This window comes from Eulemur rufifrons, chromosome 16 (genome assembly GCF_041146395.1).
Source record: "Eulemur rufifrons isolate Redbay chromosome 16, OSU_ERuf_1, whole genome shotgun sequence".
Classification (NCBI taxonomy): domain Eukaryota; kingdom Metazoa; phylum Chordata; class Mammalia; order Primates; family Lemuridae; genus Eulemur; species Eulemur rufifrons.
The window spans coordinates 77,604,415-77,618,648 of NC_090998.1; the positions used below are offsets into that span (position 1 = coordinate 77,604,415).

Below are 14,234 nucleotides of genomic sequence, written 5' to 3' on the forward strand. Positions count from 1 at the left end.
TTGTGTTTTTTTTTTTGTTTTTTTTTGAGACAGAGTCTCACTCTGTTGCCCAGGCTAGAGTGAGTGCCAGGGTGTCAGCCTATCTCACAGCAACCTCAAACTCCTGGGCTTAAGCGATCCTACCGCCTCAGCCTCCTGGGTAACTGGGACTACAGGCATGCGCCACCATGCCCGGCTAATTTTTTCTATATATATTTTAGTTGGGCAGACAATTTCTTTCTATTTTTAGTAGAGACGAGGTCTCGCTCTTGCTCAGGCTGGTCTCGAACTCCTGACCTTGAGCGATCCACCCGCCTCGGCCTCCCAGAGTGATAGGATTACAGGCCTAAGCCACTGTGCCCGGCCTGCAGTTGTGTTTTATAGCAGCATATAAGATCTTAAATTTGACATTGACTTCGAGGTAAACAACAGGTTAGGGACTTTGGGGTGGTGGAGGGAGGGTTCTCATAGCTAGTTTTAATAGTTAAAGACAGGAAAGTGTTTTTTGTTGCTGCATGACAGTAAATTACCATGAGATGTAAGCCATTGTATTTAAAGTTTATTTCATGTTTTCTTTTTGTGCAAGCATACTTCATTATTTTTTACATAATTTTCAAGAAAAGTGTCATCACATTCCTCCCCCAAAAAAGCCAGGTGCCCAACGATATTTCTTGAGTTAAAAGAATCCCTATATAAGTAATACTTTCAAGGTTTGCGTATCCTTTTAAAGGTTATCTGTGTATTTTTTCCTAGAGTCATTTCAAGGTCACTTTAGCACATGATGAATTACAATTTTGAGATCATGTACAACTTTTGACTTTTTGACCTAAGTGTCTGAAGGCCCCTAAGAAAAGTGGTAATAAAGCACCTACAGAGCAGATGAAAAAAAGTAAATATTTATGAAACCTGGGATGCAGCAAGATAAAGAAAAGGATTAGTAAATAAAAATTTACTTGTGCACCTGATAAAGTCTTTATACCTGATAAGACACATCTGTGTTAGTATTCTGGCTTTCTGTTTCCAAAACCCAGTTTCTCTTGATTTTTACTGTTTTTGAAGGACATTCAAGTAAGAAATACCTCATAGTGAATAATTTATGAAAGTGGAATAAAGAATTGCCAAGAGTCTTCAAAACAAGTGTACAGTTGTTTTTTTGCAGTGAAAGTTCTTTAAGTTCTTAGGCCAGTTTTATATGCAGAATAAGCCATTAAGATGTTTCAAAGTTTTTATTTGGATAAACTTAACCAAATATAAAGTTGTAAACATGTTGCAATTGATCTTAAATGCAAGATTTAAGCTTTGCATTTATAACTTTGTAACTGACTTAGTCTTTCTACAGAGTTTCAAGTTTTCAGGCTTAAAATGGTTATCTGACATAGGCACTCTTTTCAAACATATTCTTATATTCTTTTTTTATGAATATTTATTTGAGAGGTATTTCTGAGACAAATGCCCTGGATTGGAATTCATTGGCTTTGCTAATTTTTATGTTATACTTTATTTAAACAAGCTATTAAAGATGGAAATTTTTTGGCCAAAGTGTATATATATAATAAATGAGAGATGTTTGCCATATACACACATACATACATATTTACATGTATGTATATCCTTTAAAAATTGGAATAGTGTCTTTTCGGTTAGGTAGGAATGTTATGACTGTCAAGGATGCTAATTTATTTAAATAATTTCTAATAAAGCATTACTTAAATTTAGTCTCTGTCTCACCTATACCTTTTACCTCCTTTTCAGTTATCCTTTGTCAAGCTAAGGGATTTATTTTTGGAGATGTGTGTATGTGTATTTTATGTAACTACATATATATAGGTCTTGGCTAGCATTTCTAATTATTAATAAACTAAGCATTTATTATTATTAACATTTCTGTTTTTCTTGACTCAAGATTCTATGTTACCAGGTGGATACTCTTCAAAATGGAGTTAACATTTATCAGTAGTCTTCTAGTGTCCTGCATTTATTATGACCTTTTATGTTAGTTTTTGCAGTAGACTTTCTTTTTTTAAAATAAGGTAGCTTTAGTGCTAGTTTAGCTTAAGAATCATATTTTTTGGCCTTTTTGCCCTGACTGATTCAGGGGCTTTGTAACACCTCCAGTTGAATGACTGTTTCTTTCTATGAGGGTAATGAAGTTTGATTTTTAAAAATGATTGTGTAATAAACATTTAGTTGTTCATATTTTATCCACTCTACCAAATGTAGGATTGGACATAGTCCCTTCCTTACTATTAAGTCTATATTGTGTTATCCAAATGCCAGCATTCATGAGTGAGGCTTGCTAATATTGTGTAGACAAGGCATAATTAAATTACAATGAATAATTATAATAATTAAAAGTTTTAAAATAAAGGGAACCAATGTGTAGAGTTAAATATGCTAATCAAGTCATTTAGATAAAAAATGATCATAAACTATCTCTAGTAATTTTGAGGGGTGTATGTTGTTACCTTTCAGTCCTCTCAAAAATCAACTTACTATTAATGTAAGTAAAAATTTAGATTTTGTTTTATCATTTTGAAGAAGGAACATTCTCCCAAAATCAGATGAAAAATGAAGAAGATATGGTGCTTGGTAATTGCCACTGGCCAGTCATGAAGGGTCCATAAAATAGAGATCTCAGGGAACATCTGTATTTCAAAAAAAAAAATCTCTGGTGGCTCTGAGGGACAGGTTAGTGCAGATCATGACTACTGTTATGGAGTCCTAAACATAGTACTGCACATTACATAATTTAGATTTTATTACTTAAAAACTATCTTTGTTTCAGCAGAATTCAACCTTGTAGTAAGCAGAGTGGCAGAGTGGCTTGCTTTCTTGTCTTCTTTTCTTTCTTTCTTTTCATTTATTTGAGTCCATCAGTAAGCTGGTAGCCCTTATTTTTTTTTTTTTTTTGGAGATGGGCTCTTGCTTTGTTGCCTGGACTGGAGTGCAGTGGCTATTTACAAACGCAGTTATCACACACCATAGGCTTGAACCCCTGGGCTCAAGCAATACTCCTGCCTTACCCTCCCAAGTAGCTGGGATTACAAGTGCGTGCCACTGCACCTGGCTGCAAAGTAGCCTTTAAAAAATTATAAATTAGGAGTATATCAAATGGAACATACTCTATTGTGATAAATATTATAGTTTTTAGAATAATTTCATAACTTTTTTTGTTTAGACTATTGTGAAAAAATACTTTAGTGGGTGACTTTCTTGCCAATGTTTATGCAGTGAATAAATAGAATACCAAATATTGCTTGTGTTTTGTTCTAATAATTTTTGTGTAAAAAAGAACCTCCAATTTTAACAAGAGTTAGCAGTTGAATCTTAAGTGAAAGATGTACTGGATGATTGCACTATTTCATCTTTTCTGTATATTTGAAAAATTTTATAATGCAAAGTTTAAAAAGATTTTAATTCAAGATGATAATAAAATGCTTTTATTAATTGCTTATCTTTATCAACTATCCATAGGTAATAAACATCTGAGTGTCTTCTAGGTGTGAGATACTGCTAGATCCTGTGGTAGATACAGAGACACATAAAACATTGTTTCTTTCTTCAAGAAGATTATAATATATATAAGGTGACAAGACTTTTATATAGGTGATATGTGTTAGCAGAGTGGGTAGTATAGCAAAGTAGTAAGAGAAATGCATAAATTAGAAATTAGATTATGATATATTCTAATGAAAGATTTTGTGGTGCAGAGTAAGAATTTTATTTTAGGAAGTTAGTGTGAGACCTGGAGAGTTAACAAGAGAAACTTGTTGACATTAGTTGATTTTAATGAACTGAAATAAAGAGAAAATATTTTTAAGATAGTTGATAACCTATGTAAGAATATATCATCTCTGACCTAAAACAATAAATGTCTGAAAGAATTTGGTGTTGTTATTTTTCTTTATTAACAACAGTTTTCCTCCTTAAGAGTGGGAACTTTAAGAGCTCAAGAGCCATTTCATGTGATTTTTTTTTTAGACTTAAAACATCTTGAAAAATAAACACTTTTAAATTAGATACATTTATAAAATGTGTTATAGCAGATCACTTACTAAAATAAAATTGTGCACACGAATGGTGAGGAACTTGTAACTTCTAGGTCATTTGTTTTTAGTTCAAATTAATATTACTTTAAACTCTTGCTACTCCTGGTAGACTTGTGTCTCATAATGATGAAAAGAGCTTAGATTATGTGTTTATATATAAGCACTGTTTAAAACTCGAATGATTTCTTTCTTGAAGGCATGTATCATGTTTTACTTGGGTGCTCCATATTTTCTCTGTGCTATTTCTGAGGAGACAGAATGATGTATTGGCTAAGAATATGGCCCTATAGACTATCTGGGTTTGAATATTGAATTTTCATCTTACCCATTGCAAAATCTTGGCTAAAACATTTATCTTCTCCACAACATCTTCATCTGTAAAGTGAAGACAACAGTATCATACTTTGTCTCATAGGGTTACTGCGAGGAATCAAATAATCCCTGAAAATTACTTAGCACAATGCTTGGCACATAATAACTGTGTAAATGTTATCTGTTGCTATTTTTATAAATAGTCAATTGACTTGGGAACCTCTTTATTTGTAAGATTCTCTAGTAGACTATTGCCAGAAACTTTACCTATAGAATATATTACAATATTATCATTTTTTTCTTGCTCCTTTTATGACTGTGGTCTGAAAATAACAATGACCAAGGTTTGATTTCAAGGACTACATAAATAATAAGTGGCAGGAGTGAAATTCCAGTTTAGGTTTGTGTGACTCTAGAAACTGGGTTCTTAACCACATTATTATATGCTGCATGCTTATTTCTGTGTGACATAGGAGTGGTATTAGGTTTATAGCACATCATTTTGTTTAACTTAATATACATTAAGTGCAGTTACCACAATGACAGAGTGTTGAGTCTCTACCTTTATCTTTCAAAGATGTTTCTTGACCATTGGTCTTGAATGTGTACATTATTGATCACATGTGTGTCATTGATCACATGTGTCATCAAAAAATTTGCCAGTAATAGAAAAATATCAAAAGTACAGGTTTTGGTGTTAGTGTTGTGACAGTGATAGCTAACATTTACTGAATATTTATATGCCACATATTGTGATAAGTTCTTTTTATATTACTGTGTCATTTATTCTCCTATGATCCTGTGAGGTATTCATACTATTTTTTTATTCCCATTTTTCTGTTGAGAAAACTTGCTCAAAGTTGACTGGTCAGTTGTAGGGAAGTTGACTCAAACTGCTCTGATCTACTGCCAATGTTTTGAGTACTGTGTAAATACATCCTCTGTTGTTATAATAAATGGCTGCCTTATTCACAGATGCTTGGGAAATGTTATGCTTGAATTGAGTTACAGTACAAAATAATTCCTTTATGTTATCAGTTTTCAGAGTCTCAGTCCTCTGATACCCTTAACTCATTTATATGCATAAAGAATCTCCAACTTAAAACAAGTTATGTTTGAGAAATTTATTGGTGGTGCAATTTTGCAGTGAGGTGATTAGGCTAACTTGTGAAAACAGCAACGCTAATGTAGTGAAAATGAAAAACAGAAGAAAATAATTAGAAGAGGAAAAACAATAAAATGTCTTGGATATTGATAGTTGAGTAATAGTAGGTTTAATTAGAGGCTTTCAAAAGAGACTTTTATAGAAATTCTGAGTCATTTAAAATCTTTCAAAGAATTTTGGAAGGCAGGCATTCTTTGCTAATTTTGCTTCCATTTGTATCAGTTTTTTTTTTCTTTTTTGCATTGTTACCAAAATCATACATCACTGCTCTAACATGCCACCTTTCAATAGGGCTAATTTTTGACTGATTTGTTAAGATGGGGTAACTGGATAAGAACAGTTTTTTCTCATTTAACTGAGAATGAAAGGAAGAAGATAGTGGTAAAGAGGATGTCTGCTTTTAGTAGTATTAGATAAGCTGTGAATGATTTCAGAGAGGTGATGGAGGTGCAACTTCCTGTACTAGTAACCATTCATGGTTACAAGATGGGGATAGGGTGGTATGAGAGAGAATATAAATTATTCATATGTGAAAGATGCTTACAAATTAGTTTTTTGCATAAGCAAGCATCCACTGACATATAACCTTTCTTTCAAAAAGCATTTCAAGATTTGGTAATATACTCCAGGGTATTTATTATTACAATAGCATTTTAAATTTTTTAACATTTTAAATTTTATTTGAATTCTGGTTAAATAAATGATTACTACATAGGGGACAACATGTTACATACACACAGTTTATGTGTATCTCTGACACCAGAATTCAAAGGTGTCTATATTCCTGTGTTCTGCAGATGAGGACTCTGGGTTTCATACCTTTAAAAATATTTAGATTTACCAATCATAAGGAAACCAACCTTTTGATATCAGAAAAGTATTACATAGGTGCTAAAATTTCCATGGTATTAGTTTTTAGTTATTTCTATTTATAGACTGTTGAGACATTCAAATATAATTTTATTACTTTTCTATATTTTTTATTAAAATTAGTTCTATAATTCTTTTATTTAGGAAGTAGCTGTTTTTGTCTTTGATAAAAAGCTGATTGACAAATATCAAAAATTTGAAAAGGACCAAATAATTGATTCTCTGAAACGAGGAGTACAGCAGTTAACTCGACTTCGACACCCTCGACTTCTTACTGTCCAGCATCCTTTAGAAGAATCCAGGTAAATTTTTATAAAAAGTTATATAGGAGAATTCCTGAACAAATAGTTAAAAGCAACTTTATATTGAAATCTATCTATTTCAAGTATTGTCAGTGAAACTAAGTGTTGAGTTCTTACACATTAATTTTTTCCCTAAAATTTATTTTCATTGTCTGTGTATATACCTCTTTTTGAAATATTAGTAAAGACTTTGTTCACATTTGCCATGATTTTCTATTTCAGTGCTTAATCTATGCTCAGCACTATAGTAGTCAAAATAGAAGATGCAAGAGGAGTATAGAATACAATTCCTGCTTGAAAGCAGTTGTCTTTGTTAATTTGCTAGAATTTTTTGTCCCCTTTTCATTGATTCAATATTTGGGGGCCAATTTTGTTTGAGTGCCAAGTATTATCCTAGACATTTAACCTTTTACTATGTCCAGCATGTCAGTGCCTAGCTCTCAGTTACTTTCCCACCTGTTTTTCTCAAGGGTGAACTTGGGAAATGTTGGTAAGAATGATAAGAAAATGAAATTTTATGTAATATTAACTGCACTCTCAAGCCTGTGGTGCTTTTAATATTTCTTTAGATTGCCCTAACTTTATAAACCTTTGCACATTATTCATAACCCCAAATTTATTCCTTTCTTCCTCTTTCTTAGCAGACTGTGTTCTCCTCTCTTAATCCAGAAGATTTTAATCAAGTGGTTTGACATTTGTGTTCTGTGGCACTTAGGACTTTTAAGAATAGAGGAAGAACAGGCAGGTGGAGGACACAGAGCTGAAAGGGTTGTAGACTTCCCATCTTCCTTCAACCAGGGAAGTTTTGCTTTTATCTATTTTATATACTGGGCTTCTGTGAAATTCTTACTTTGGAATCTTCAGTAACCCACTCTCTACCCCCTTACTCCCCAAAGGCATAAGATCCTTTTTTTCCAACCTAAAATAAAAATGACAAACATTTACTATGTGAAAAACTATGCTAAATGTTTTATATTGTTTAACTCATCTAATTCTCATAATGATATAGGAAACAGAGGATCAGAGACATTACTTAAACTGTATGGTTTTAAGTGGCAGAGCTGGGTAGGATTCATTCTGTCACCCTGATTCCTGTATCCATTTTTTTCATTTATTATACCATGCTGTGCTTGCTCTAGAATATGCTCATATGTCTCTTTTTTAAAAAATATGATTATTAATAGTTTATATTTTTGAGTTGGGATCTTGCTATGTTGCCCAGGCTGGTCTCCAACTCCTGAGCTTGAGGAATCCCCTCACCTCAGCCTCCCAAGTATGTGAGACTGCCAGCACATACCACTGCACCCGGTTGGCTCATATGTCTCTTATCATAAAAATATTTTTTTGTGCTTCACTTGACCAGCCTTTAAAAAATAAAAAATATAAAAAAATATATTTTTTGTTGCCTTTCTTTTCATGAATAAACCCAGAACACTGTAGTCTCTGTCTCTTACGTAATACTTGTTATTATGAATCCTGTATCCCAAAGTGGACTAATTTTTTTTTTTTTTTTTTTTTAACCACACTTGTCCTGTGTTTTCCTAACTCCATATTTGCTGGTACTCTTTCCTCTGGAGTGTTTTCTATAAGTATCTGCAAGTGTTACCTATTAGAATCCTACTCATCCATGTTATCTTAAGTTGTATCTACATTTCTTACATCTCATAATTACATTTAAGTCTCTTGAGGGAAGAAGGACCATGTGTTATACTTTTCTTTGTCCCTGCAGCTTCTTTTATAGTGCTTTAAGTATTATAGAACTCCAGGAATTTATTGGCAGTCATGAAGAGAGACAATTCAAAGATTACTTTAAGAGATCTTAAATGTTAGGTTGTAAAAATTCTAGTATCATTGATAGAAATAGGGACACTTTAGGGAAGGAAAAGATAACTTCCAGTTTTTAATAAATTAATAATATTGGGATGTCAGAATTACCCAAAGGAAATGTACTACAGAAGGAGTTATCCAGATGAGAGCCTAGAGTTGGTGATGTATATGGGGGTAACATAGAGGCAGTAATTAAAATCATGAAAAAAAAATGAGTTTTTCAAGAACATGCATAAAGGAAAGAACCTTGAAATGTAGGGAAAAGAAGAGTCAGGGAAACAGGGAAAGAAACAGAGGAATAATGTCATATGGCAGGAGAATTGGCAGCATGTCATGGAAGCCAAAGGAGAGAAAAAAGGGCACACTAATACTGAGAACCACAGAATAAAAAGAAAATAGGGACAGAGAAGAATCCATTACATTGACTAATTAGAGTTTGTTAGTGACATTCAATAATTTTGGTAGGATGGCAGTTTGGAAGCTAGGAAACAAATACAAAGAGGCCCAGCAGAGAAGATACTATGTGAGTGAAAAACTCCAAGGAGGGTGGTTGAGGAATCAGTAATATATTCAGGAGAAGTTTAGGGCAAATGAGGTCATTCGTGTTAGATGAACATATATTTTTTTGAAGTAGGAAGTGGTCTAATAAGGTAAGCGGTAGATAAAGGGGGCCACGGAATAAGGAATTAAATAAGAGGGTTATGAATTAATGTTCTTGAATGTTGAAAAATAGAGCAAGGTTAAAGTATACTTCATTGACTTTACACTGTATAAAGGATGTGGGTTTTCTGTTTTTTCCATCAGCTTATGATATAAGCAAGAGAGTAAAAGAAACATGTGATCCATATTACAGGATTAAGGATTTGCTCAGTAAAGCATAATAAAGGTGATAGTTTATTGTTGAGGTAGTGGAAGAAAGAAAAGAATCAAGTATAATTGGGTCTGAATTTGTTGAATAAAATACTGGGAAACTAAGTTGGTGGAGGTTGTAAAAGGGTAGGAGTAGATGACTGGTAAGTAGCTATGGTTGGGGAAGGTGGTTAGTGGTCCTTGAGAGAATATAGCCCTCGTGATATGTGACTGTAATGATAATGGAAATGAATATTTATGAAAGATCGTAAAGCTTAGAGCTTGAAGCGTAATCATATGTATGTTGACAAGACCAAGGATGATTTTTGGGTCAAGATAGAGAGAAAAAAAATAAAAGTTGCTAAAATGTATGAGTCTTAGGAATCATAGGAAGCTATAGAAAAGATTTATGAGTGTTTGAGCAGTTTTCTTCCAGTACAGTTCAACAAAGAATGCCCAGTGTCCACTGTGCTATTGAACTGAGTGTTGGGAGTAAAGAACAAGGTAGCATCCTTGATGATGACTGAGTAGGCAGGACAATGTGACGCTTTCTCTCCTGCAACCTCAGCAGCTCTGTCTTTATTTCTTATATGTATTGAACTTTCATTTGAAAAATGGGTTTGAGACAGAAGAGAAGGTATTTAGATATTGTCGTCAGATGAAACAGCATAGAGCATACTTGCTATTAAACAATTACTGTATAGGCACGGAAGCTTTGTTACTGCACTAACTTGTGGGCCTTCATTGCCAGAGCCTGAAGCCCAAGATCTAAAAATCTTAGGACTTTACTACCCTTTACTGAGCCTCAGTGCTTGGTAATTATAATAGCAGTAGTATTTGTTGAGCATGCATGCTGGACAGTTGGCTATGTATTTTGCATGATTATCTCATTTCATCTTCACAATAATCCTTCAAGGTGGATCTATTACCACCATTTTACAAATAGGCAAAGTAAGGCTTGGAGCAGTAGTGTCCAGTGTCACGAAGGCAGGAAATAGGGATTCTTGGACTTGAAGTTGGATATCTGCCTGTCCTCAAAGCCTGAGCTCTTGATCATTACTTTGTAAGACTACTGAATATTAATATTTAACATTTTCTGAATTTTTAAATCTTCCTATACATCAGAATAATAATTTAAAAAATTAAAAACTGTGATACCTTTCAAGATGATTTATAAACTAGATAAAAGCAAAGCTGCTTAGACTGAAGTGAGAGCAGGGACCTGGAGCTATGCCCTGGCTTCCTTCTTGACTCCTCTTGCTTGTATAATGTAATTGTTTTAAATTATTTCATTAGTTTTCCATAAAGAATATCAGTCATTTGAAAAAGCACAGTTGAAGTAATGTTTTATTTCCTGACTTTTTTTTTTTTTTGGGAGACAGGATATCGCTCTGTTGCACTGGGTAGAGTGCAGTAGTGTCATCATAGCTCACTGCAACCTCAAACTCCTGGGCTCAAGTGATCCTCTTGGCCCAGCCTCCCGAGTAGCTGGGACTACAGGCGTGGGCCACCTCATCCAGCTAATTTTTCTATTTTTAGTAGAGACAGAGTCTCGCTCTTGCTCAGGCTGGTGTCTGAACTCCTGAGTTCAAGCTATCCTCCCGCCTCAGCCTCCCAGAATGCTAGGATTACAGGTGCAAGCCACTGCACTCAGCCTATTTCCAGACTTCTTAAGTTTTAAAAAGTGTATCACATCTGTCACAGCATTTAGTTTAAAAGACTGAGTGTTTTATCCAGTACAATTCATATACAAAACCTCCTGACCTTGTTGGTTTAAGTGTATTATATTTATGTTAAAATTAATAAATCTAAAATAGTCTACCTTCTTGTTGATAGTTTAATAGGACCACTGATATCTTAGGTATATTTGATTTTGATGATGTGTAAAAAATTGATAGTAAATGAGTTCTTCTTTTTTAAAACAGGGATTGCTTGGCATTTTGTACGGAACCAGTTTTTGCAAGTTTAGCCAACGTTCTTGGTAACTGGGAAAACCTGCCTTCCCCTGTATCTCCAGACATTAAGGATTATAAACTTTATGATGTAGAAACCAAATATGGCTTGCTTCAGGTATGTATTTTTATTCAGCATGTAAAAACAGTTTTTTCCTTTAAAATTTTTTTTGGCTATTGCAGACTTATTAGTCATGTAAAAATACTTTATGTAAACCTTTGGTTCTTGTCAGTAATTTCTATGTTCTAGAATTTTTTTTCTACAATTTATTGTTAGGCTTAAATTATATTTTAAATATATGAAACTGATAACATTGGTAACCTTTGGCGAGGGGCACTTACTGGTGGATGGAGTGGGTTCCTTTTGATTCTTTTGTATTTTAAACCATGTGAATGCATTTCATAGAGAAAACATTAAATTGAAATAAAAATAAAGTAATAAAAATTGAAAATTACATCTCTAAGGAAATTATTTAGTAGGTATCAAGAGGTATTGTTAACCTTTTCATAAATGCCCAGTTTTTAGGATTTTCCTTTTCCTGCTTACCAAAATAATATCTTCAGCTTCATAGAGTAAATTTATATAGTAGACTCTAAGCTTCTTGGGAACAGGCATCATTTCATTTATATTTTTAACAACTTTATTAAAGTATAATTGGTATACAATAAACTTGCACATATTCAAAGTATATAGTTTTATGTTTGATGTTATGTATACCTGTGAAACTATTACCATGATCAAGATAATGCACATATCCATCATCCCCAAAAGCTTCCTCATACCCCTTGTAATCTCTCCCTGCTGCTGCTTGCCATCTCCATGTCCCTCATCCTAGGCATTCACTGACCTGCTTTCTATCACTGGATCAATTTGCATTTGCTAGAATTTTATAAATGGAATCATATGGTATGTGTTCTTTTTTGGTCTGGCTTCTTTCTTTCTTTTGGGTAGGATTTAATTTACAAAATGGAATAAGAGAAAGATCCAGAAGGGACTGTATGAGTAGAATAGAAAAGTTTCAGGGCAGGAAGAAGAGGGAATAATCAGAAGTGAGGCTAGAGAAGTAAGCAGTGGTCAGACTGAGGAAATCTACTACAAACATGGTAAAGAGTAAATTTTGCCCTAGGAGCGATGAGCAGATATTGAAGAATTTTAGCCAAGGGAGCAACGTAATCATATTTGTGTGTTTAAACTAATGGCTCTGGCAACAGAGCAGAGAACAGACTGGGGTGGGACAAGTCAGGAGCCAGGTAGGCCAATTAGGATGTAAGAGATGGCAGTGTTCTGATTTGGAAAACAGTGGGAATGAAGTTTCAGATTTGTATATATTTAGAAAGCAGGACCTTTAAGATGTGATGGCAGATTGGATTCAGAGGGCCAAGAACAGAAACTGGTACTCCTGAATCAGAAGACTGGAACTGTGGTACTGGTGTCTCCATATCTGTGCAAAACAAGGAATAAAAATCTTCTAGGCTTATTTCTTCAGCTTTCTGGAGAAGTGGTCAAGTCAGCAGTTAAGGATAAAGATTCTGGAGTCAGAATGACAGAGTCCAAACTCCAGACTAGCCATTTACCAGCCTTCTAACACTGAACTAGTTATTTAACCTCTTTGGTCCTCTGTGGCAAAATGGAGATGAACAGAATCCTTATTACAGGGGATTAAATAACATAATGCATGTTGTGGTTAAACAGAGCCTGGCACATAGTAAGTGCTCAGTAAATGCTGACTCTTGATATTAACTCTTCAAGGTAAAAATCTGGTACAGCCTGATGATGATCAGCAGTATATTGCATGTACTCACAGATTAAATGTGATCGACTGATTATAACTCAACTTCATTAAGCTACCAAATAATTATAAGGAATTTTTTATAATCCAATACATTCACTGATCATTTCACTGTCCTACTTAAACCCTTCAAAAGCATCTCACTGCTTCCAGGAGACAGTCCAAGCTCTTTCAGATGTTTAACAAAACCTTTCATAATCAGGAGGATGCTTACCTGTCCTAACGTGTGCAGTGGTATCTCATTGTAGTTTTTTTTTTTTTTTTTTTTTTTGAGACAGAGTCTCACTCTGTTGCCCAGGCTAGAGTGAGTGCTGTGGCGTCAGCCTAGCTCACAGCAACCTCAAACTCCTGAGCTCAAGCGATCCTCCTGTCTCAGCCTCCCGAGTAGCTGGGACTACAGGCATGCGCCACCATGCCCGGCTAATTTTTTCTATATATATTTTTAGCTGTCCATATAATTTCTTTCTATTTTTAGTAGAGATGGGGTCTCGCTCTTGCTCAGGCTGGTCTCTAACTCCTGAGCTCAAACGATCCGCCCACCTCGGCCTCCCAGAGTGCTAGGATTACAGGCGTGAGCCACCGCGCCCGGCCATCATTGTAGTTTTAATTTGAATTTCCTTGATGAATAATGATATTGAGCGCCTTTTCATATGTTTCTTTACCATCTGAATATCATTTTTGGTGAAATGTCTGTTCAGATATTTTGCCTACTTTCTGTTTTCTTATTATTGAGTTTTGAGATTTCCTTATATATTTATTGTGGACAAGTCTTTTGTCAGACACATAATTTACAAGTATTTTCTCCTATTCTGTGGCTTATCTTGTCATTCTCTTTACTAGCTAGTAAGTGATCAAGTGGGGTAGGAACCCAAACATCTTCTCAAATAATACTCCTACACTCTTTTCTGTTGACTTGCCTTCATGTTGAAAGGTCTAAGCAGGGATATTTTTAAAGGATTCATTCTCATATTTGTTTGTTGATGAGGCAGATACTATTGACACCTATATATGCGCCACAGTTCTAGGTGCTCAAAGTAAAGCCATAAACAAAACAGACAAAATTTCCTGCCTTTTGGAACTTACATTCTCATGTGGAGAAAAAAGTAAAATAAGTAAATATATAGTACCCTAGGTTGTGA

The 14,234-nt window shown here is 34.3% G+C and overlaps 1 protein-coding gene across 7 annotated transcripts in view; it reads left to right on the forward strand.

Moving 5' to 3' along the window:
• The window catches only part of SCYL2 (SCY1 like pseudokinase 2), a 58,517-nt gene that overhangs the window by 14,378 nt on the left and 29,905 nt on the right, over positions 1–14,234 (forward strand). For 6 of the 7 annotated variants that reach the window (XM_069489799.1, XM_069489802.1, XM_069489800.1 and 3 more), the window contains 2 exons: positions 6,520–6,677; positions 11,279–11,423. In XM_069489799.1, the coding sequence (XP_069345900.1) occupies positions 6,520–6,677; positions 11,279–11,423 (303 nt within the window). Of the gene's footprint in view, positions 1–6,519; positions 6,678–9,789; positions 9,921–11,278; positions 11,424–14,234 lie in introns of all 7 variants that reach the window. The other variant, XM_069489804.1, reaches the window with a different exon arrangement.